A 25,162-nucleotide genomic window follows, 5' to 3' on the forward strand; every position below is an offset into this window, starting at 1 on the left:
AGATTGCAAGATGTAGGGCCCTATTTTCCTGATAGGTGATAGTACATAGTTGGTTGCCCTCTCTGTATAGTTTGTAGTTGGTTAGGTGAATTTTCACTCACCCAACAATTGGGATATCTTAACTTTCAGATAGAGTCACATAGTTGAGTAGATTAAGGTAGAGAAAGTAAGTATTCTAGTGAAAAGGGCAACTGCAAAGCACAAGGCAAACGGCTGTTTTAATTAGTTTTAAAATCTTGCACACTTGTTACGTCTCCCATTAATAGCCAGATTCCTAGAAAAATAGCTAAATTGATTGCTGTTTTACTATCTCACCTTATGCTTCTTAAACCCTTGCATTTTCTTCCATTTCTTACCACTCAACTGAAATAGGTCTCTAGGAGGTCACTAATGAATTCTCTAAAATGGAAACCAGTGACTTTTTCTCAGTCATGATTCTTCATTGTGTCTCTGCAGGATTTGACACTGGAATATCCCTTTCTTATGGATACTCTCTCTGAATTTTTTCATCCTATCCCTTACATATGAGTAAATCACCAAGCAATAGGTATATACAGTGTGCCAGGCCCTGTAATAAGCACAGGGTACAAAAATAAAATTTAAAAACCCCACAGCCCCTGCCTGAAAGAGGGAAGACAATATAAACTAGAGCTGCAAGGGGGAAGGGCTACATGAGCCCCAGAAAATGAAGAATGGATAATGTGGGCCCTTGCCTCAAAATGGAGTTTATATATAAAAAGAGAAAGCAGCTGAATTTGTAGTCTTGAATTATGTCAAGTTTTGAATGGGTCCTCTTCTATCTTTTTAGTATGCATACTGTCTCATCAACTCTCATGGGCTCAAATATCATTTTAGATAACTCCCAAATTACCCATTCAACTATCCTTTCTTTGCTGGAGTCCAGGCTGATTTTTTGAACTGTCGCAAAACAATTATCTGAATATCCTATAAACATTTCAAATTGAAGGTTCCACAATCTTGTCGATCGCAATCTAATTAGCAATCTCAGAGGTGTCCTGAATTCTTCCTTCTTAACTCCCCCCCCCCCCCATTTTGTTAATTGACAGTTCTCATTAATTCTCTAATATCTCTACCTGGCTTTTCAATTAAATAGCTACCAACCTAGTTCAGGAGCTCATCTTTTCTTACCTTGATTATTATGAGTCATTTTTACCTTTCTAATCCATCTTTCACTGTTATTTTACAGAGAAGGAAAATGGTCCACAAAGATTAAATGGTTGCACAGTGTCACACAAGTACTAAAAAGGGAGATTTGAAATCAGGTTTTCTAACTCCATATCCAATATTTTTTCTGCTGTATAGTGCTACCTTTTTTGTAAGGCACAGTTTTGGTCATGTTATCACACTACTTAAGAATGTTTAATGGTCCTTTTTTTTTTTTTAATTACTTCTGAGCTAAATATGATATTTAAAGCCCTTGCCAAAATGATCCAGTAATTACACAAATTTACATTCTAGGTGTTCCATTTTTATTTTGTTAAAACATTTTCCAGGGGGCAGCTAGGTGGTACAGTGGATAGAGCACCAGCCCTGAATTCAGGAGGACCCAAGTTCAAATGTGGTCTCAGACACTTAACACTTCCTAGCTGTGTGACCCTGGGCAAGTCACTTAACCCCAACCTCAGGGGAAAACAAACAAACAAACAAACAAAAAAACACATTTTCCAGTTACATTTATTGTGATTCAGGCTTTATTTGGGAAGGGGGTTTAACACTTTCTAAATTTACTGTCTAACTAGACTCTTAAGTACTTTACAACACCTGCTTTAGCTGCCTTCATGGCCTTTGGCTTCAGGAAGTTATAGCATGTCCAGCAGCCAACCATAGTGAGAGAAAAAAAATAAACTCAGCAAACAAACTCAGCAGACTGCTAAACCAAGTAGAGGGTAACCATCAGACTTCAGACACATTGGTGAGTAAGGGTAAAGTTTACCCCAAGTATGGGAAGACTTTCCTTGGTGAAAAAAAAAAATCCCCATTTGCTGGGAAAATCTTCACATACTTGCAGTGGACAACCCCCTAACTCATCATTATCCTCAGTCTGGTATAGCCTGTCTGCCAAAACATTTTACTAGGGTGTGGACACTGCATGCTACAGCTTGTTGTAGCTACAGGTAAGAGTAAGGTAGATTAGGTAGACACCAAAGATGGAAAGCATCCCTCACAGCAGAGGTACTAGTCTTCCCTAAATACACACTCTGCCCTCTTTGAGATGAAAGTCTAGTAATGGCATCACTGAGTCAAAGGGACACAATTTTGTAACTGTTGGGATATCCCAGAGTGACTGTAATTACCATTTCACTAGCAGAATATCACTGTGGCCTTTTTCTCCCAGTCCCTTCAACATTTATCAATTTAATTTGTATTTCTCTAGTTATTAGTCATTTGGAGCATTTTTTCCCCCATATGGCTTAAATTTCTTGCTTTGGCCATTTGTCAGTTGACAAGTGATTTTGTTCTTATAAATTCAAATTAGTTCTTTGGAAATGAGACCTTTGTCATTCTAGAAATCAATTGGGAACTATGTCCAAAAATTATACATGCATGCTTTTGACCCAACAATATCACTATTATTTCTGTACCCCAAATAGATCAAAGGAAAAGGATTCACTGGAAAATATTTGTATTAGCTCTTTTATAATGGTAAAGAATCGGAAACTGGAATATACATCAGTTAAAGAAATGAGGGAACAAATTATGGTATATGAATGTGATAGAATACCATTGTGCTATAGGAAATAATGAAAAGGGATGATTTTAGAGAAATTCTGAAAGATTTACATATAAATGGATTCAGAATAAAATGAACAGTATCAAAACAATTTTTATAAGAGTTTGTAAATTCAAATAATTTTGAAAGACTTAGGAACTCTAATCACCAATGACCAATCATAGTTCCAGAGTACTTGTAATGAAATCTCCTGATAGGTGATGAAGTAAGAATGCAGACTGAAAAATATTTTTTTGGATATGCCCACTTCTGAAACTTGCTTTGCTTGACTAAACGTATTTGTGATGGGAATGTATCTTGTTTCCTCAGTGAGAACTTGGGAAGTGGGAAGCAAATTTTCATGAAAGTAAGAAACTTTAAATGAAGAAAGTAAACCAACAAAAAGAAAGAAAGAAATGAGATTTATATAAGAGAAACTTGCAAGGATTTACACACACACACACACACACACACACACACACACACACTACGATTTCCTTTCTAATCTTAATTAACCTGGATTTGTGCATGGAAATTTTCATTTTATTTAAGCAACATTTTCCACTTTATCTTTGATCAAATGCTTTAACAATAAATAAGCACACTAGGATCTTATATCTTTCTATCAGTTTTGACTAGTTTCATAGAATATTATTTTCTAAAATTTGTTCTCTTTTTATACTTTCAAGTATGGACTTGGTTTACATATCAATTATTTTTATTAAGATTTTGTAGAAATGAGAAAGTGAGCTACACTATTTCTTCCACAAGTTTAAGTAATTATCCTTCTTTCAGATACATTGAAAATCAGTTCTCAGCATCCTCAAAATTCTTTTCTCCAGTAAAAACTCTTCTGTGATATACCTCTACTCTTCAAGTCTTAGTTTTACCCCTCTAATTTTCTTTTGCTATATATCAAGGACTGGCACTATATTTAAGAGTCCAAATGTTATGGCTCCACTAACATTAGAGAATAAAAACTGTAAAAACAATTTTATATGTCTTCTATTTTTTATTTTTATTTTTTCCTATTTCCATCCTTAAAAGTTTAAAAAGTCTTCTGTTGGGGATTTTTTGAGGTTTCTGGCCAAACTTTTTGTAAATTTGTTTATCTCCCTCTGTTTTTCACTTTTTTCTGTTATTGGCTGTCACAAGGAATTTCTCATATGAAATGAAAAAATGATTGTAAATCATTTAGAACAATATCTGGAACACAGTAATTGCTATAGAAATGTTTACTATTATTATCACCAAAGGAAGACACACACACACACACACACACACACACACACACACACACACACACACACACACACACACACACACACACACATATACACACAATTTTTTCCCCCCTTTTCTGAGGCTAGGGTTAAGTGACTTGCCCAGGGTCACACAGCTAGGAAGTGTTAAGTGTCTGAAGATTAGATTTGATTTGAACTCTGGTCCTCCTGAATTTAAGGCTGGTGCTTTAACCCACTGCACCACCTAGCTGCCCCGAGACCTCAATATATTAGAGCAATCGATAAAGAGATTCTACTACCTGATTTAAAACTTTAGAAGGCTACTTCTGGGTCTCTGTATCTAGGAGGTGAATATGTACCTTAAATTTCTAATGAAGTTATGTGAGCTACTAAACTTCTTAGGCCCAAGGCCTGGGAGAAAATGTGACAAGCATTATAATCTTTATTTCTAAATTAATGGGGATGTTAACTCACCTTAAAGAATTAATAAGTCTTTGCTTCATTTTTTACCACATATTAATAGAGTCAACTAAATTAAGCTATTTGACTTATAATGAGATATGATAATACTTTACAGATACCATCTGTAAAGTGCTTAACCCAGTGCCCGCCATGTAGTATGTCCTTAATAAATGCTTGTTCCTTTCTTCCCCTCCTCCATATCCTAAAAATAAAGATTCTATATCTTTCCCTTACTACTACTTTCCTGTGAATCAATAATTATTATATTCTCAGATCCCAATACTTACCATGTTTAGCAGCCCCCTGATTAATCTGGTAAGGACTAGAGACAGACATGCTATTATCTTCTTCATTAAAAAAAACACCAACTCCATCAAAAAAATCACCAATCAAGCCCTTCACTCAGGCAATAACCTCAGCACTATTAATATTTGATGTTATTAAATTATTTTTTATTTGAGGGGAAAAAAACCTCTCCAAAATGAATTGACCTCAGAGATCATCAATTCTAGTACCTTCCCTCTGTATATGAAGATATACTAAAGCTCCAAAAGGTTAATAACTACTGCCAGGTCATCCAGGGAATTAGCAGCAGAACTGAGACTTAATCTCAGGTATTGAAACTTAAGATATTATAGACGTTTTAAAAGTACAGTAGTTTTTATGAGGCTCATGCCAACTAAGTCCTTGAGCCAGAATATAGTTCTTGTAAGTGAAGTTATTTGGAAAGAAGCATAGAAATTGAATCAAAATATTTGTATCCAGCTGAGTTCATTTTAAATCTCTTAAAGCATCATCTTCTCAAAGTCCATACATACTTTTTAAGATTTTTCATTCAGAGATAATATTGGGTACTGTCCTCGTTTTTTGCTTCAGAAAATATTGTGGAATTTGAAAAGTGCCTTCTTCCTTAGTATTGCCAAATGTTATTTCCCTTGATTTAAGTTCTCTTCATGAATTATAAGCTACCCTACAATCTGGATCCCCTTAATAATAAGATACAGTGCCAGTCAGATGCTTCCCAGAAACATTTTCTGTAATCAGTGGACAGAGAAAATAGGATAGGCAAAAATATAATCATAGTTTACTACTTCCATAGACTTTGCATATATAGAAAGCATTACTTTAGAGTCAGGATTTTGATGGCATCCAAATTGTAAGCAAATGGGGCAGCTAGGTGGCTAAGTAGATAGAGCAACATCCCTCAAGTCAGAAGGACCCGAGTTCAAATCCGGCCTCAGACACTTAACACTTCCCTAGTTGTGTGACTCTGGGCAAGTCACTTAATCCCATTACCTAAGGAAAAAAAAAGTCTAAATTATAAGCAAATAAAAAAAATTTTTTTTTGTTTTTTTTTTTTTTTCTTAGATCATCAGAAAGCAAAATATCTAGGGGAAGGGGAAGAGTGGGAAGCACATATACACATAGGTTTACAATCCACACAGATCTTGGAAGTATTGAATTAAGTTTTATTTGGGGGAGTTATATACACCACTTAGAAATAAATCAACTCAAAAATGCTGCATTTAAACGTTCCTTGTGTATTCAGTCATAATGTGACTGAATAAGAATCAGATCTATACTTTTGTACCTAAGGAAGATATTCTGTAGACTATATAAGATAAATATAAAATTAAGTTATTATAACTTTAAAAAAATTGAATGGATGGAATGGATGTGGATATTCTTTCCATCACTGCATATTACATCACGAATGTAGCTAGGCTAAGCCTCAGAAACATTATTGTAGAAAATGCATTTATATTTTCAGTCTGTATCAGCAGTTCTGTTGTGCTTAGATTTAGACTTTAAAATTTTGAATATTGCAGGACTGGTTTCTTTTTTTTTTTTCCCCAGCCATGACTAAAAGAGAAGCAGAAGAGCTGATAGAAATTGAAATTGATGGAACAGAGAAACAAGAATGCACAGAAGAAAGGTACAGATTGTATTAATGTTCACTAATTTTTTACATTATTTATTTAATGTTCCTCACTGAATTCAAACCAGTTTTTATCGACTATTGGTTTTTCTCTTGACTCAACAGGTAGTGTGCTATTGTGTAAAACAGAATTGATCTTGTATCCAGGAATACTCATTTTGCCTCTGAATAGTTCAGATTTTGTGACCTTAATCATATTATTTAACCTCTCAGTTCAGATTTTGTGACCTTAATCATATTATTTAACCTCTCAGTTCTCTGGACAATTTTCTCTAAGATTGTAAGTTATAGAGGAATTGGCTTGCATTTGTAGAAGAAAATTCCTCACCCAGCTTCCTTGTATAAATGAAATATTTTGTAAAGGAAGGGGAAAAAAATTGATCATAAACTAAAGAAGCAGAAATATAAATAAGACACCTTAGTGTTTAAGAATTACTAGTTGTATTAGTTATATATGATCATATGTTGCCTTTCCCCTTTTCTCAGATCTGATGACTCCTTTGTTCAGAAAGATTTTAATAGATCTGCTTGCAAAATGTATTTATAAAATCTGGCAAGCCTGCTGAGCAGGAGTTACTTCTAGGCTTTCTTGTGAACTACATAACCTAAGGTGGGGTTTTTTTAAAATAACAAAATCTAAGTTGTATATTTTAAATTAGTAAGTATTTGATAGTAAAATGTGAACATGCAATCATTCAGCTTGAAACTTTGGTCTGCAGCCTCTTCTTTTTTTTATACCCTGTTGTCTATTTCTAGGCAAGAACAAGTTGAAATTATATTTGACAACCTGAAAGATTTTTTAATGTGACTTATTTTTTCTTACTCTTAAATTTGGGGCTGAATTCATAGATCTACAACAGATTTTCAAGCTCTGGATTTAGATAAAACAGCATATTAAGATTCTACCTCACAATTCACCAAAACTAGAAGTTGAAATTCTCACTTCGGTTTATCACTTCCTTGCTGTTTAACCATTTGCTGAGGCAATTGGGATTAAGTGACTTGCCCAGGGTTATACAGCTAGGACTTAGTAACTGTCTGATGTCAGATTTGAACTCAAGGCTGGTGCTCTATCCACTTCAACACCTAGCTGCTCCACTGCTGATTAACTTTTATCAACTTATGGTCCTTGGTTTCTTCCTGTGCAGTCTTGGGGCTAGACCAAATTAGGTCATGTCAAAAACATGTAGCTTACGGACTGCTTGCAACTCATAACACTGCCTAATGTGGCTTAAATCATATGAAAATGTAATTGGGAAATATTTAAGGAAAATGATCAAAAATGCAATAAAATATAATGAATTTTAAAATATGTCATATTTGTCCTTCAGACATCCTTATATATGATTTATTGGCCTCTATTTCTATTTGAGTTGACACGGCTGGACTTGATTTCTAAGGGCCTTTCTGATTCTGAAATTTTCTGTTCCAGAGTAGCTGCCAGGTTCAAACTGGCCCATAAATTTGCAATATAGAAAGATTGAATCATTCAGCAAATAATAATAATAATTATAATTTTTTTTTGCTTCATATTAAGGAAGGAGAGAATTTGGAACTCAAAAGTTTTAAGAAATGGTTTTTAGATGTAATTGAGAGGAATTTTTTTTTTTTTCTGAATATAAGCAAAGGCTATACACAGGTGCAATTTTCCATATTCTTTCTAAAAGGGATACAATTGGGTCATGGACATAAGTAGCTTGATCATTTTGATGAGTTGTTATCCATTTTAAAATACAAATCTCATCAACATCCCCCACCCTGTAGTACTAATTATTAATAGTGGATGAATTGAATAAATCAGTGGTTTGCCAATTATCTTTCAATCAACAAGCTTTTATTAAGTACTAACTAGATGGCAGACAAGCTCTTCAAATAAAGAGAAAGTTAAAGCCTATCCCTGACCTCATTGGCCTTACATTCTAATGGAGTAGCAATAAATAAATAACTAGGAATATACGGGATATTTACAAAGTAGATGAAATGCAATCTGAGAGGGGAAGGCATTAACAACTAATATTTCTACAAACATTTGTTAACTATGTTAATTCCAAGAAAGCTTATCTCCACTGTAGTTATCCATGACTACAAATGCACTAAAAATCATTAATGCTTTATAGCTTAATAAACTCCCTCAGGGGATCAGAACCTAAGCAAAATAAATAACACCTGAGATATCCCACCCATTTGCTATTAGTCTTATTTTTGTATTCATGCCAGGACCTTAGCCATATTACTTACAGATAAAAATCTTAAGGGGAAGAGAGCTTAGACATACTCCCAGCAAAAGAAAAGACATGATCAAAACCAAAAAATGCAGTTACCCTCTCAAAGTCAGAATAATTGTGGCATAATCAAGTCATAACCTTGAGAAAATTACACTGAAACTGTTGGCCAATCAAAAATGGCAGCACAATGACAGCATCCAGGAACAAAAAAACTAGTCATGAGGACTCAAGATATATCTTTATTCAGACAGCTCCAGAATATAAAATCTTAAAGCAGAAGCTAAGGGTTTCTATTTACCCTATGGCCTAAGATATGCTTTCTCTTCTAATACTGCTATTGGTCTCCTGGCTGTAAATCAGTAAACATTAAGTACCTTCCTTTTAAGACATTTACCCATTGAATTATGTTCTTTGTCAATTCAGAATATAATGATCTTGAAATTCTCAATACCCAGTCCCTTGATGAGGCAGAAAAATTAGCCTCTCCTGAAGTCAGTCTACTATCCTTTCTTCCAATGTTAAGCCCTGATGGCTCTATCCACTTCGCCACCAGCCCTGAATTCAGGAGGACCCAAGTTCAAATCTGGTCTCAGACACTTAACACTTCCTAGCTGTGTGACCCTGGGCAAGTCACTTAACCCCAACCTCAAAATAAAATAGCTCTGAAGGTCTTCTTTTAGTTCTCAGAGAAATGATTTGCCCAAACTTTTCTAGGAGGAAGGTAAACATGAGATTAATGGGAACAGCATATTAAAAGGTAAAATAGGTGCTTTGATAAAAGAAAATGATAGGGGTCAGCTAGGTGGTGCAGTGGATAGAGCACCAGCCTTGAATTCAAGAGGACCCAAGTTCAATTTTGGTCTCAGACACTTAATACCTCCTAGCTGTGTGACCCTGGGCAAGTTACTTAACCCCTGGGGGGGGGAGGAGAAAATGATAAAGATAGTCATAAGAAAATAGTCTGTTTGTAGCATTATTCTATCCAGCCAAGGAAAGAAGTAGTCAATGATGAATGCTAACTGAACTATCAGAATAAGTATCAGCAGAGTTCTTTCTAATTGGTCTAATCCTTATACCTTCAGGCTCCCAGCCACTTGATGAAATCCATATCAATAGCCCATGTTTCAAAGAATCACCACAGAGTTAAACTTGAAGAAACAGCAGAGGATACAAGCACACGATAAATAGAACCCTCTGAAATGAAGCACTTAGACCTTCTTGGTCCCTACTTAGCCTGTTCATGTCTGAGGATACAAATCTCATCAACATCCTCAGGCATATAGTAATACTAAAAATTAATACATTCTCCAATTGTCTTTCAGTCATTCAACAAGCTTTTTAAAAATATATACTATGTGGCAGGCTTTGTGCTTAGCTCTGAAGATAGAAAGAAAAGCAAAAATAGTCCCCACCCTCATGGAACATAATCTGATGGTAGGGACATTATGTAAATAACTAGAGATATAGAAAACATTTACAGAATAGATGGAAAACAGTCATAGAACGGAAGACATTAGCAACTGAAAGGAATAGACAAGTCTTACAGAAAGTACTAATTAACCTGAATATTAAAGAAAATTAGGATTACCAAGAGACAGAGGTGAGGAGACAGAACCTTTCATGCATAGTATATAGCCAGGGTAAAGGCATGACAATAAGAGATGAGTTTGTATTTGAGGAATTGCAAATAGACTTGTGTAGCTGTGTTGGAGGGTACATAGAGAGGAATAAACTATAAAAAGACTGGAAAGGAAAGTCCAGGTTATGAAGAGCTATAAATGCGAGCTAGAGAAGTTTATTTTGGATCCTAGAAGACATAGAGAGTCAGCAAAGTTCATTGAGCAAGATGGGAACATAGAGCTATGCTTTCAAAAAAAATGACTGACAGCTTGAATGAAGGATAGATCAGAATGAGGAGAGACACCAGATAGAAGAATATTATAATAATCCAGGTGAGAGTTAAGCGAGAGCCTTAAAAAAAGGTGATGGGTATGTCCGAGTAAGAGTAAGAGACATATATGAGAGATCATTAAGACAAGATTTGACAATGGGTTGAATATGAGGGTTTAAGGAATCAAGAATCAAACTTGAGGTCTCAAACTTGAGCTACTGGAAGGATGGTGCTGTCTTAGTAATAATAGTTCAGAAAGGAGGAGGGTTGCAGTGGGAAGGTGAGGGTATTGAGTTCTGTTTTACACATGTTAAGTTTCAGATGTCTGTGGAGCATTGATTTTGAAATATACAAGAGGCATTTGGTGATATTCAATTTGAGATCAGGTGAGAGTGTGGGATATATACCTAAAACAGGTTATGGGTAGCTGACAGGACTGTCTACCCAAGTATTTGAAGACTTCCCTGAATAAATGAGAACAGTTTGACCCAAAGGCCATGAAAATGGCTGAAGCAGGTGCTGTGGAATGATTAGAATTTGGTCAGGCCAGAAACAGCTACACTCAGAGAAGGAACACTGGGAATTGATTATAAAATGTCTGCACTACTGTCTTTCTCCCTAGGTTACTTATACCTTTGGAATCCAATTCTTACAGTGCAACAAGAAATTTGATTTTACACACAGATATTGTATCTAGGATATACTGTAACACATTTAACATGTATGGGATTGCCTGTCATCTAGGGGAGGGAGTAGAAAATTTGGAAAAGTGAATACAAGGGATAATGTTGTTAAAAAAAAAATTACCCATGCATATTGTCAAAAAAAATTATAATTATAAAATTAATTAAAAAACAAAAAAGAATTTGTTCAGGCATTGAAGATACCAAATGCACTGTATCCTAGGCCATTGCCAGTCATCTTCACTTTTGTGCTGTCATTGGACTTTGATGACTTTGGGGAAAAGAGTGAGGCTAATGACTTTGTACAACTCTATCTCAATTAAATCCAATTTATATATGGGTCAAGATATCACCATGGGTGTCTTAGATTCTCTTTGAAAATGAAGGACACACCATGGTATATATGCATAGGAATCCTAGAAATTAGCAATTAGAGCAAGTAACTGAGATGGTATTGAGCAAACAAAAAAAGAGGTCGCAGGACAGAACTTAATGGGAACATTGATAAAGCACCAGCAAAGGATATTGAGAAGGAAGCATTGGACACATAGGAGAACTGGAGGAAATCAGTGTCATGAAAACCAAGAGAGGAGAAGAGTATTCAAGAGGAGAAGATGATTAACAGTGTAAAAAGCTGAAGAAAAGTTGAGGTTGGGGTAGAAAAGACATTTAGATGTGGTACTTCAGAGTTTATTGTAACATTGGAGAGAACAGTTTCAGTTGAATGATCAGATTGGAAGCCAGATTACAGAGAATTGTTGAGTAGTTTTGATGTTGAGTGGCTAAGTGTTGAGGCTGGATTTGAACTCAGGTCTTCCTACTTTCAAGGCCAGTTCTCTATTCATTGCACCATCTAACTGCCTCTATAAATGGCTATCTTAATGAGGTTAGACAGAAAGAGAGCAACCCCCTTGAGACAACTCCCAAAAGAAAACAGAAAGGGGGGGGGGGATTATCATACTCATAAGCCACTACCTTCCCTCTTTTCAGCCTCCTTTTTCTACATTGTCTTCTCCAGTTGAATGTTTAAGTTCCTTGAAGACAGAGACGATTTTTCTTTTTATATTTATATCCCCCAAATATTTCTGTGTCTAACATAGTATGTGGCACTTAGGAGGTACTTAATAAATATTTATTGAGTGGTACCACATCCAGTACTTTTTCAGATATACCACAGTATTTAGTTTGGGAGATGTAGGGAAAAGGCAATATTTTTGGTGCAGAATGGAAAGGAGACACATCACCACAGAGATTAAATACTAAAGGAAAATAGCCATATCTCGGCATAGAAAATATGAGCAAAATAAGAAAATGGCTCTGTTGGCTACTAGAGTCAGGGAACATAGTATATTGATTAATGTTTTATATTAAAAGGTAGCTGATGTTAAGTCATTTTTCAGTTATGTCCCACTCTTTTTTTACCCCATTTGGAGTTATTGGAATGATTTGCCATTTTCTCCTCTAACTCATTTTACATATGAAGAAGCTGAGGTAGAAGAGTTAAGTGACTTGCCCAGAATCTCACAGCTAGTAAATGTCTGAAGCCAGGTTTGAACTTGGGAAGTGTTCTGGACTTCAGGTCAGACACTCTATCAACTGTGCCACCCAGTTAACCTGTATCAGAAGCTAAGGCCATGAAAAAAGAAGATTGAAAACAAACAAAGAAAATCTATGATTTTTTACAATAAAGATTACCGGTATGATGCTGACACAAATCCTAGCGTCTAGTAGTGTATTAAGAACAACTACTAACATTTATGTTTTGCTTCATCTCAGAGAGAAACTGGTTAGAAGGTTCCCCTTTATTTTGGGAGACTATGAATCATTTATAGAATATTATAAAATATTTATAAAATTTATAAAATTTTCCTAGGAAAAGGGGTAGCTAGGTGGCATGATGGATAGAGCACCAGCCCTGAAGTCTGGAGGACCTGGAGGCCCTCAAACACTTAATACTTCCTAGCTATGTGACCCTGATGTTAAAGTCATTTAACTCCAATTGCCTCAGGGAGAAAAAAAAAACCTAGGACACCTAGCAGAGTATTCAGTGAAAAACAGATGCTCAAAAAATAATTTTCCAATGAATAAAAGATGGGGATTTACAGTGGAAGGTACGTATGAGTCTGGACATTTACCATGTGAATTTTTAATTAGATAAATTAAAAAATTTTAGTTTGAGAAATTCAATTAAAGTAGATGTGACCATTAGATTTTTTTTTTTATCATTGACTATATTGTGAACCTTTTATGTAGCCATCTAAAATAAAAACTTATCTAACAAGTCATAAATCTATTGTTACTTTGTCTAACTTAAAGTACAATTTTAGTTAATGGGTATTGTGATTTTTTTCCTGAAGCACTACAAGATTTTCAAGTACTTTTTTGAATGAGTTTTCACATGAAATGTGAAACTGGAAGAGAAGTCCAAAGCACTCTAAGAACATTTGAACAAAGATCATTTTTTTCTGGGGATGGGATTCCGAAAAAGGGGCTTCATTGGGGGTTGTAATAAGTGTTATGGACCTTGAGTTAATTTAATGTCAACAATTGTATTTGTAGAAAATAAAAGTGGAGTTAAGAGAGACCTTGGAAATAATCTCCTAATCTCTATTTTCTAAACGATGAAATTGTGGCCAGTGTAGGGGAGACTACAGGGCAGAATAGGATTGGAGAAATAGTGATGAAGTTTGCCAACTACATAGAAGATGGGAAGGGATATGTTATGAAATAGGGAAGTGGTTCAGAGTTTAAAGGCAAATTGTTGAGAATTTTGATAGCCACAAGAGAAGTCATTAAAGTTTTAAGGCAGAAAAGTAACAGCAAGAATTGAGAAAAGAAATTGAAGTCAATTAGCAAACTTTCCTATTAATAATAATTGATGATGGGGCAGCTAGTTGGTGCAGTGGATAGAGCACCAGTCTTGAAGTCAGGAGGACCTAAGTTCAAATCTGGCCTTAGACACCAAACACTTCCTAGCTGTATGAGCACAGATATTTATATTAGTAATTGGGAATATTTTTAAAATATATCCTATACATTTTTTGAGTTATGTCAGCATGTTAACATTTCTTTAAAAGTTATTTTCTCAACCAAAAATTCAACTGTCAACCTTTGTATCTTTTGATATTTAGCATTGTAGAGCAGACCTACACTCCTGCAGAATGTGTGAGTCAGGCCATAGACATCAATGAACCAATAGGGAATCTTAAGAAACTACTGGAACGGAGACTTCAGTGTTCATTGGATGCACATGAAATTTGCCTGCAAGATATTCAGGTAAAATAAAAAATATATGGAGTTATGTTTGTCAACAATTCAATTTTACCTAGAACTTTGTTCTTTATTTGTGATGAAAAAAAATGTGGTCTTTTTAGTGTTTTTGTTTTTTTTTTTGGTCTCTGAATATAATCGAATTATTTAGTTAATATAGATCAAATACTGTTAAAGACATTATTAGCAGCTATTACTACATTTAAAATCTTTCCTTAACAAATGACTTCCAATTTCCCACCAATTTTTTTTTTCTTTTTTAATGTAGAGACCATATAACTTATCTGAAAGCCATTCTGAAAAAAAAATACAAGAACAAAGTGAAATTTAGAAGGGAACACAGATATAGTATTGATACTACCATTTAATTTAATATTTACTTTTGAAAAATGCTATGTCTGTTAGATTCACAGTTTTATAAACAGTCTTCTTTCTGTTCTTTGTTTATGGAAACATAATTATCAAATTCAAATTATCAAATCCAAAAAATGCTTCTTTTCTTAAAAGTGGATTGGATTAGAAGAAACAAGACTTAGATCTAATCTATCTAGGATTACTACCAATAGGCAGTAGGTACTGCCAATAGGCAAGTAGCTTTGTTGACTATGGGCAAATCATTTAATCTCTAAGCACCCCAATTTCCTTATTATTTGGAATTTCTTTTTATAGATTTCACTTATAATAAAAGTATAACAAATTATCTTTGACATTCTTTCAAAGTCATGTCATTATTTTCAGTAAGAAAAATATTAGTATCCTTTGAAAACTATAGTCTAGGTAGGATTAAAGTTAGCTAAATGATGATTCTTAAGGTCCTTTAAACATGGTAGCTAGAATTAATCACTGTCATTCTCAGACTAGGTCTCACCCTATCACATAGTTTCCTGAATTATTTGGGAACTTATCCTTTATGAAAAAGATGTGTAATGGAAAGAGAGTTGTCTTGAAAGTTAAAAAGACTTTAGTTCAAGTTCTTACTTTGACACATACTTTCTGATCCCAGATAAGTCATTTAAACCTTCAGAACCTAAAGCCACTCTTAAGACTATAATGTGCCTAACATAACAAAAAAAAAAAAAAAATAGATTAAATGAAAAAAAATTCCTTTTGGTTCATTGTGTTTTTTGAGGACTTTGATCCTTTTATTCTTCCCACATTATTTAACTTTTTCCTTTGATAACTCTCCTATCTCTGTAGATCCTAAGGCAAGAGTAGGCATTTTAAAAAAAATTCAAATAAGTCAAGCTCTTGGTTTGATAGAAGGGACATTAAACTAAGTCCTTCAGATATATGAATATAATTATAAATTGTTCTCTTTTTTATTAGTATGTAGTTATTACATGCAAATCTAAAAGAGATAGTCTTGCTTTTATGTTTAAAAGTTGGAAAATAAGTAATCTTAAAAAGCTTAAAATTTATATTATGAAATTTTAAAGATAAAGTACCTTGACTAATGATCCTTTCATGGCAATGTGATTTGCCTTGACATACAGGCTATTCCAATATGCTTTGAAAATCCCCTAATTTAAAAAACAAACAAACAAACTACATAATTAGTCATTATATAGAATGACTAAAACAAATTAGTCATTATATAGAATAACTAAAACAAATGAGCTCTTAGGGGAAAAAATTTTTGTAATATTTTAAAGTATATGTACATATCCATATAGTTATTTTGCTGCACAAGAAAAATCAGACTTAGAAATAAAGTAAAAATAACCTGAGAAGGAAATCAAAAATGCAAGACAAAAACAGAGGGAGTAGAAATGCTATGTTGTGAGTTCACGCTCATTTTCCATAGTTCTTTCTCTGGGTATAGCTGGTTCTTTTCATTATTGAACAAATGGACCTGATTTGGTTCATTTCATTGTTTTAATAAGTTTTTATAAGAGGATTTGGATACAGGGCTTTCCTGACTTTTAAGACCAGGACTCAAATCATTTAGAAGCATTATGGACCTAGTGGATAGAGCTTACCTTATAGTCCTGAAGATTTGAGTTAGAATCTTGCCTCTTATATACTTTCTCAATGATCCTGGGCAAGTCATTTAACTTTTCAATGCCCAAGCCAATTTTCTAATCCTATAAGTTGAATACCAAGCCCAATCAAAAAAGAAAGAAAGAAGGTTGTCCTGGTTGAAAGATTAAAGTGGCAGAACAAGAAAAAGAAAATTAGAAATCAAAACACCTGGAAGAAAATTTGAAAACTTTGTGAATGGTAACAGAACTAGAGACTTTTTTTTTTTTTAATTATTTATTAATTTTATTATAGCTGTTTATTTACAAGATATATGCATGAGTAGTTTTTCCAGCATTGACCCTTGCAAAACTCTTTTTTTTCAACTTTTCCCCTTTTTCCCCCCACCACCTCCCCTAGATAGCAGGCAGATCCATACATGTTAAATGTATTAAAGTATATGTTAAATACAATACATGTTTACAAATCCATACAGTTATTTTGCTGCACAAGAAAAATCGGACTTAAGACATAAGGTAAAAATAACCTGAGAAGGCAATCAAAAATGCAAGCAGACAAAAACAGAGGGAGTGGAAGTGCTATGTTGTCAGTTCATCGTCATTTCCCAGAGTTCTTTCGCTGGGTGTAGCTGGTTCTCTTCATCGTTGAACAAATGGAACTGATTGGGTTCATCTCGTTGAAGAGAGCCATGTCCATCAAAATTGATCATCATATAGTATTGTTGTTGAAGTATATAATGATCTCCTGGTTCTGCTCATTTCACTCAGCATCAGTTCATGTAAGTCTCTCCAGGCCTTTCTGAAATCATCCTGCTGGTCATTTCTTACAGAACAAGAATATTCCATAACATTCATATACCACAACTTATTCACGAATTCTCCAATTGATGGTCATCCATTCAATTTCCATTTACTAGCCATTATCAAAAGGGCTGCCTCAAACATTTTTTGCACATACAGGTTCTTTTCCCTTCTTTAAGATCTCTTTGGGATATAAGCCCAGTAGTAATACTGCTGGATCAAATGGTATGCACAGTTTGATAACTTTTTGAGCATATAGAACTAGAGACTCTTAAAATTATTGAATTGTAAGAAAAAAATTAGTAAAGAGAGGCAGAACCATAGATTGTGAATTGGAAGGGATCCTAGGGATTTTTTGGTCCAGCAGTTTTCCTATTTTTGGGTCTCTGAATTTCTTTATGCTTTTTTTTTTTTCCATAAATTTTTTATTCATTTTAAATTTAAATACAAAGTGAGAAAGAACATTTTCATATACACAGCAGAACATAAAAGAGAATTCAATCTAAAACAATAAATTTTCAAGAAAACCTATGTAATAAATGCTATACATTATTCTCAAAACTGCTTAGCATTTCTTTTCTTGGTGTTTTTTGGTGTGTTTTTTTTTTTTTTTTTTTTTTTGTTCTCTGCTGAGAGTACTTTTTACTTTATTTGTTTTCTCTCACTCCATCTGCACTTTTAATAATTTTTCCACAACCCCCGTGTGCTTTTGTTTATTATCTATTAATATTTATCAAGATATAAATTAAAGCTGATAAAATTCTAAATATTTAATAATTTAAAATAAACTCATAGCATGTTAAAATGTAATGTTTTTATGAAAAATAAGTTTTACAAAAAATTTTTTTTAAAGTTGTGAGAAAAGTAGTAGCATTGTGTTACAGTTTTGCTTTATAGGAAACATCTGGATTCTGATAAGTCTTTCTACATTGATAAATTGTTTAGATTGGGGTATGTTATATGAAGAAAATCCTTATATCGCTGAAGTAATGAGGAATGTTTTAATAGCTCTTCCTATAATTTTGCATAATTTTCTTCAACACAAAAACTCAACAACTGATAGTTTCTTAAACTTAGTTGTAATGTGGAATCCAAAATCAGATTAATGAACTTTTTGTATTATCTTGCATTTTGAATATATCTTTTTCCCAATCATGATTTTGTGATCTTTCACATTAGTCATTTGGAAAATATTGGTTTGCTGAGTTAACCAAATCTTCAAAATGTTGTCACATTTCATTGTATAAGATCAAAAAATTATATTGAATATTGAGTATTAGTATCTATCCCATCCAGAAAAGTCTTTAAATATGAAAAAGATGTCAAGCTTATGATGGTGGCTATACATTCTCCAATATCTTATTTTTGCTTAAAAGATCAAATATTGTCATTGGTAACAAATACAAATTGGTAATAAATGTTTTCCTTGCAGTAAAAGGCTTAAACTTTGTTCATTTTTGAGATAGCCAGGTCTGAATTACTATAGTTTGATGTTTTTCCAAGTAAAAATGGTGAAAAAAAGGTTACTGGTTCAACTCTTAATTCAAATGGTCGCACAAGTGCTTTTCTTGAAGACCACCATTGTTTTTATATGTACAGAATAAATGTATTTTGTATACTTCCCATTTCATCAAACAAAATATTAAAAAGATTTGTTCAAGAGTTGACTTTTAATAAAATTAACTATTTTTATTGCTTCATTAGGGACATTCTTAAGTGAAACTGGCTTCCCCTCCCTCCCTTTCTCCCCCCCCCCCCCATTGCAAGTGCATGGTAGTGAAGAGTACAATGACTTCCAGTACAGCTTGATGCTCCTGCCTTTATTTAGGCAAAGGTGCCAACAGTTTTATTGGCTACTATTTTTCTACCATCAGCATAATAAAAATAAATATAATTGTTCAAGATAAATCATGAGACTCAAAAACTTATTCAGCACCTTAAATATCCCCCTCGTTTCTTCCTCCCTTTCTTACCACCAATTTGCTGCCAAATATTTGCCTAGAAGATCTGTGATGATTTAGTGCTGAGAATGGATAAATACAAGCAAATCAACACAAGTCCAACTATGCCTATAGTTTAATCCATTCGTAAGTAAAATTTTGCCAATGAAATTATTAGTCTTCATGTTTTCAGACTGGTCATGTAGCCTCTGGAAAATTCCAGTGTATCTTGTGAGAGAATGAATGTGACTATTAGTACAATTTTGGAAATAGTTTTGATCTCATATAATACTATACTATACCATATTTTAGGAATTTAAGCAAAAATTTGAGTTATTGCTAACAAGGTCCAGAATGCAAATTGATAAGAATCCACAGGACACTAGTAGAAATTAATCCTAAATTCATAAATAAAAAAATCCTAAATTAATCCAGACATACTGTTGTCAAAGCTAGAAATTTCAGTGATGGAGAGTAAGGATACAGACATCTAGGATAAACTATTACATTAAAAAAAATAAAACCTGGGGGCAGCTAGGTGGCGCAGTGGATAGAGCACCAGCCTTGAATTCAGGAGGACCTGAGTTCAAATCCGATCTCAGACACTTAACACTTCCTAGCTCTGTGTCCCTGGGCAAGTAACTTAACCCCAGCCTCAGGAAAAAATAAATAAATAAATACATAAATGAAACCTGTCGCATTTCTAATCCAGGACATGAAATGACAAGAGCTGGGAAGTGATAGTGATAATCAAGGAGGTCATGCTTCAGCTCAGAGTTACTTGTCCCACAAAGTTAAGGTTATCTTTTCTTTTTAAAAACTTTTAACTGATAACTTCTGATTTTGCATCACATTAATTCATGAAAATAAAATCTTCCACTATCCTATAAAGTGAACTATCCCTTTTAAAAAGGATTGTTATCACACATTGTTATCAATTTTGATATTTTCATGGCGGAAGATAAAGATCCAGGCATCTATTATCTAGGTAGCTCATTGTATAGAGTACAGATGCAGGAAAACCTGAGTCCAAATTCTGCCTCCTTAAGCAAGTCATTACTTTCTCATTTTTCATTTCCCTCACATGTAAGTTGGGAGATAAGGACTTGGTAGACTTTAAAATGCAAGCTATTTGCTCTTATCAAGTCCAGCTCTCCAGCCTGTTACTCCCATTTTATTGGTGAGGAAATTCAGGACCAGAGAGCTTATGTGACTTATTACCTTGGTGGTTTCCCATATTATCCTGTATTAGTCATATTAGGAAATTCCTTTGGTATAGCAATTCCATTACATTTACAAACTGCATTTGATTTGGCCATTCTCCAATTAGCGGGTACTTTGTTTTCAAACAATACCTACTATGTGCCAGTTATAACATGTAACCCCCTTGATGTACTTTCTGAGGGAAAATATCTGGATATTTCCATCATTTTTAAAGCATAATTTCCAGAATGTTAGGATCAAATTAAAAACCCACCAGAAGTGTATTGATGTGCTTCTTCAGGCTCCCCCTCTTTGTCTACTACAAAATTTGCTGGAATTGGGATTAAAACTGAGTTTAATTAGAATTTTGAATATGTTTCCTCAAGAAAAAACACTTTTTTTGAAAACCAAATAAGATTATTTTAGGCATTCATACAAAATAAACAAAAGTATGGCTAGTACTGTTAACAAACCAATCAGTCACAAAACTGAGCCTTAACACAAAGTAAGACAACTTTTACAATAATGGGTGAAAAACATTGACCCATTATTTATAGTTTATTTTGAATAGAAAAGTCATTGTTTCTTTAATATTCGGTGTAATAGATACATTGATTTTGCAGAAGAATCTCCAAGGACACAATAAGTGTAACTCCTTTAATAAATACATCAGATTCCATTTGAAAGGGAATTGGAAAAAAAAAAACATATTGAGCTGGGAAGGGATTTACATAAGAGATACAGTTCAACTCTAAGTTTCACAGATGAAGATCAAGCAGATAAGGAAAGGAAAGAGAATGAATGACATGGGCACTCTTGGTTCTAGAAGGGAATCTAAGTCAAAAATTATTTGTGCATAAGTGCATTGACAGATGGAATTTGATACTAGCAAAAAGATTAAATTGTTCTCTATATTGATAAAATGTTACAAAGCATTGCAGTGCAATGTCTCAGCCAATTCTAACAAAACAGGATTACAGTCATGATAATGGATTGAGTTGAATCCACAGTCATAAGCATTAATAGATAAGGACAGTTTATCTTTTGAAAATACTAACAATTTTAGTATTAAATAGATATTTATCGATTCCATAGTAACTATTTTAAAAAAAGAATGACCTGAAATGTTAAAAAGCCAGTAAGACAATAATAGAAAGTAATAATTTGACAAATCAAATCAAAAATAAGGAAAGCTAGAAAATACTGAAAAACTGATATTGAGAGCTTTGGATATACATACTAGGCTATGTACATGGAAATTATTTGCATTATTAGGGAAATTTTAAATATATATTTTTATACACCTTTACCCAATAAAATTGTCATGAATGAAGAAAACACAAAAATATGCAGATCTAAAAAAATCCTAAGAATTATTTGTGCCATAATGAGTCATAGATCAAGATATAAACAAAAAATTTCAAAGTAAACAGTAATAATCTACATTTCAATTTATGGGACACAAACTATTGTCAAGTAAATATATATCCTTAACAATTATATTAATGAAAAAGACATTAGGTTGAACATGTCTTTTTTTTTTTTAATTAGAAAAATACAAATATTAACCATAAAACAATCAAACATTGATTTAAAAAATAAAGACTAGCAAAGTTCAGAATATTAGCTAACTTTCGGATTTTTAAAATGCAAAATCAAAACTACCAAAATGCAAAAGGTATCAAAATCAATGAAAAGGAAATAAAATAAATTATCAGAAACTATTACATATATTTACATGTTAACAAAAGGAAAATTTGAATGAAATGCCTCTAGAAATATGTGAAATATTTAAATCGTCAGAACAGAAAAAGATGATCTAAATGAATCCATTAAAAACGCTGGACTCTAAACCATCATCCCTCAAAACAATAACAAAACACCATAATATCAGATTTATGGGGAATTTAAAGAAAACTGAAGAAAAAATTTTCATTAGATAGAGGTTAATGCTAATAAATATTTATGTACATATTTTTAAAATAGAATAAAGGGTTTAAGTGACTTCCCTAGGGTTACATAATTAGTAGTAAGTGTTAAATGTCTGAGAGTAGATTTAAACTCAGAACTGAGGCTCTACTCACTGCACCATCTAGCTGTTCCTTTTTTGCTTGTTTTTAAAGAAAATAAGGTATAGGAAGGTTTTTTTAAATTAGTTTATCTGACCCTAAAAAATATTATTTATAATTTTTTAAAAACATCACAAATTTTCCCACTAAGAGCAGAGGTAAAACAAGAATGTTCATTTGCACTATTATTACTTTATGTACTTCTAATAATACTAGTTATAGCAATAAGACAAGTAAAAAAAAAAAAGTAAGAAATGGTAAAGCAGAGGCTTATAGTTTTGTAGACAAAATGATTGATTTCTACAAAATCCAAAAAAATCTCAGCCATGAAAAAATTAGTGACAAATAGTTATCAGAAAAATGAGTCCACAAAAGTAATTGACTTTATCATGTATCATAAAAACTAATGAAATTGCTAATAGGTAATAATCATGTATGCCATTTAAAATAATAACATTTATTAAATATTTGGGAACTAGTAAAATGAAACTCATATGGGACTTTTATGAATATTCAACAATTTTCATGGAAAGGAAGAACTAAGTAATTGGTCAGTTATTTTCATGCTTGGGTTATGCTAGTGAAGATAATAATACTACCCTAGTTAGTATATCTGTTGATATAATACATTCATAGAAGTAAATCAAATGTCAGTATTCAAACACAAGAACAAGATTGGGTGAAACCACATTAGATATGAATGAATAGTAGACTCCCAAATTAGATCATAATTCAGTAATTTAACAAAATTATCTAACTGGACGTGGTAGTGCATTCATAATAGAATCACATGCAATAACAATCTAATGTTGAGTATATCCAAGAGCACAATCACTGGAATTCTTCACCTAAATCTTTTGAGAAAACAGTGGTAATTTCATAAGAAAAATCTTTGTATAGACTTTCATGTTACACCAGATATCACAATAAATTTTAAATTAATAATGATCTAAACATAAAATGTCACTGATGCCAATTGAACATTTGGGAATGCAAAACACACCAATGCAGATTGTAATATAAGAGCAATTCTCAAATAGTTTAGTGTTTTGTTTTTGTTTTTCTGAGGCTGCGGTTAAGTGACTTGCCCAGGGTCACACAGCTAGGAAGTGTTAAGTGTCTGAGACCAGATTTGAACTCGGATCCTCCTGAATTCAAGGCTGGTGCTCTATCCACTGCGCCACCTAGCTGCCTCCTACTTTAGTGTTTTAAGAATAAAAAAGACTTTTGTCAAAAGAAGAAGAAAAAAACTATCAACAACCACTTGAAAGGGATTTCAGTCTCAGTAATAGACATCCAAATTAAAACAAGCCTGACTTACCTGAATACCTATACAATTATTACTAGAATATGATTGATCCATTTGCAGGTGGAACTGTGAAAATATTGGCATGCTTAATAAACTTCTAGTGGAGTTTTGAACTGCTTTGCCCTTTTTGAAAAATATTATAGAATATCACTCTTTTAAAATGAAAAACTAGAAAGGACTTGCCTCATAATTAGGTTAAATTGTGCTGTGTGAATGTAATGAAATAGGATTGTGAAATAAATTATTAATAAAAAGAGTTGGACATAGTAACCAAATCTCCAAACTGAAAAGGGCCACAGAGATTACTTACTCTAACCCACATCTAAATGAAAACCTATTTTTTAATGTACTGACAGCTGGTAATCAAACTCAGTGAAGAGGAATTCACTACTTCTTGAGTCAGTCTACTTCACTTTGAGGTAACACTAATTGTTGGGGACTTTTTCTTTATTAATAATATAACTATGTGACAGTGAATAGGGTGCCAGACTTCATCAGGAAGACTAAAAATCAAATCCTCTCTGAGACACTAACTGTGCAATTCTGAGCAAGTAACAACCTCTCTCTGAACAGCTTTTCTTATCTCTGAAATGGGGATAATTATGCCACTTTCTCCAGGTGATTGTTAAGGATTTCAAATGAGATAATGTGTAAAGTTCTTTGCAAACCTTAAAATATTATGCAAATGTTAGCTATCTTGTTATTCGAATATATTTCTAATCTCATTGATCCTATTCTCTTCAGCAATTCAGTAATTCTTGTAAGGTGGAAGGACACTTCAATTAATGTGGCATAGTGAATTGAGAGAAGAAAGTGGATATAAAAAATGGGGAAGAGGAATCAACAAGACTTATTAACTGCTTAGATAGGTATAATATTGAGGAAAGCAAATAATCTGTGCCTTCAACAGAAATATTTTTGCAGACAGTAAAGGCTTAAAGAAAAATAAGTGGTTGTATGATGTGGTTGTGGAGTTTGAAATACTTGTGAGATATACAGAGTTAACAGGGTCAAATGAAGTATTTGTTGTCTTTTTGAGTTTCTTAATGAGAAATACGTGGGCATATTTGTAGTCAGTGGGAAAACTAGCATAAAGATATGTATCACATATCACTTATATGTGATAATTGTTATGTGAGCATTACTGTCACTACCAGTAGATGATGAATTACTACTTAATGACATAAAAGCAGAATTTTATTTGTGATAACCAAAAATGCTGATCTATATTATTAACTTGCTATTGTATTTATAAATCATTAATGATTTCATAAAAGAAAAAATGTTATTTCCAAAGATTGTACTTTTATAAAATCTAAATTCATTGTTAATTATTGTTAATTGCTACTGATTTGCAGTTAGATTTCCTTGTTTTGTAGAGGCAATCTTTGACCCTGAAAATTTGTGTGCCAAGTA

General features: G+C 33.2%; 1 protein-coding gene across 2 annotated transcripts in view; it reads left to right on the forward strand.

Annotated features, from left to right (window-relative positions):
- The window catches only part of GABPA (GA binding protein transcription factor subunit alpha), a 55,106-nt gene that overhangs the window by 2,334 nt on the left and 27,610 nt on the right, over positions 1-25,162 (forward strand). For both annotated transcript variants that reach the window (XM_074300578.1, XM_074300579.1), the window contains exons 2-3: positions 6,295-6,373; positions 14,307-14,451. In XM_074300578.1, coding sequence (XP_074156679.1) covers positions 6,297-6,373; positions 14,307-14,451 — 222 coding nt within the window. In that variant the 5' untranslated portion in view covers positions 6,295-6,296. The remainder of the gene's footprint in view (positions 1-6,294; positions 6,374-14,306; positions 14,452-25,162) is intronic.

The sequence above is a fragment of the Sminthopsis crassicaudata genome, chromosome 3, assembly GCF_048593235.1.
Source record: "Sminthopsis crassicaudata isolate SCR6 chromosome 3, ASM4859323v1, whole genome shotgun sequence".
NCBI classification, from domain to species: Eukaryota; Metazoa; Chordata; class Mammalia; order Dasyuromorphia; family Dasyuridae; genus Sminthopsis; species Sminthopsis crassicaudata.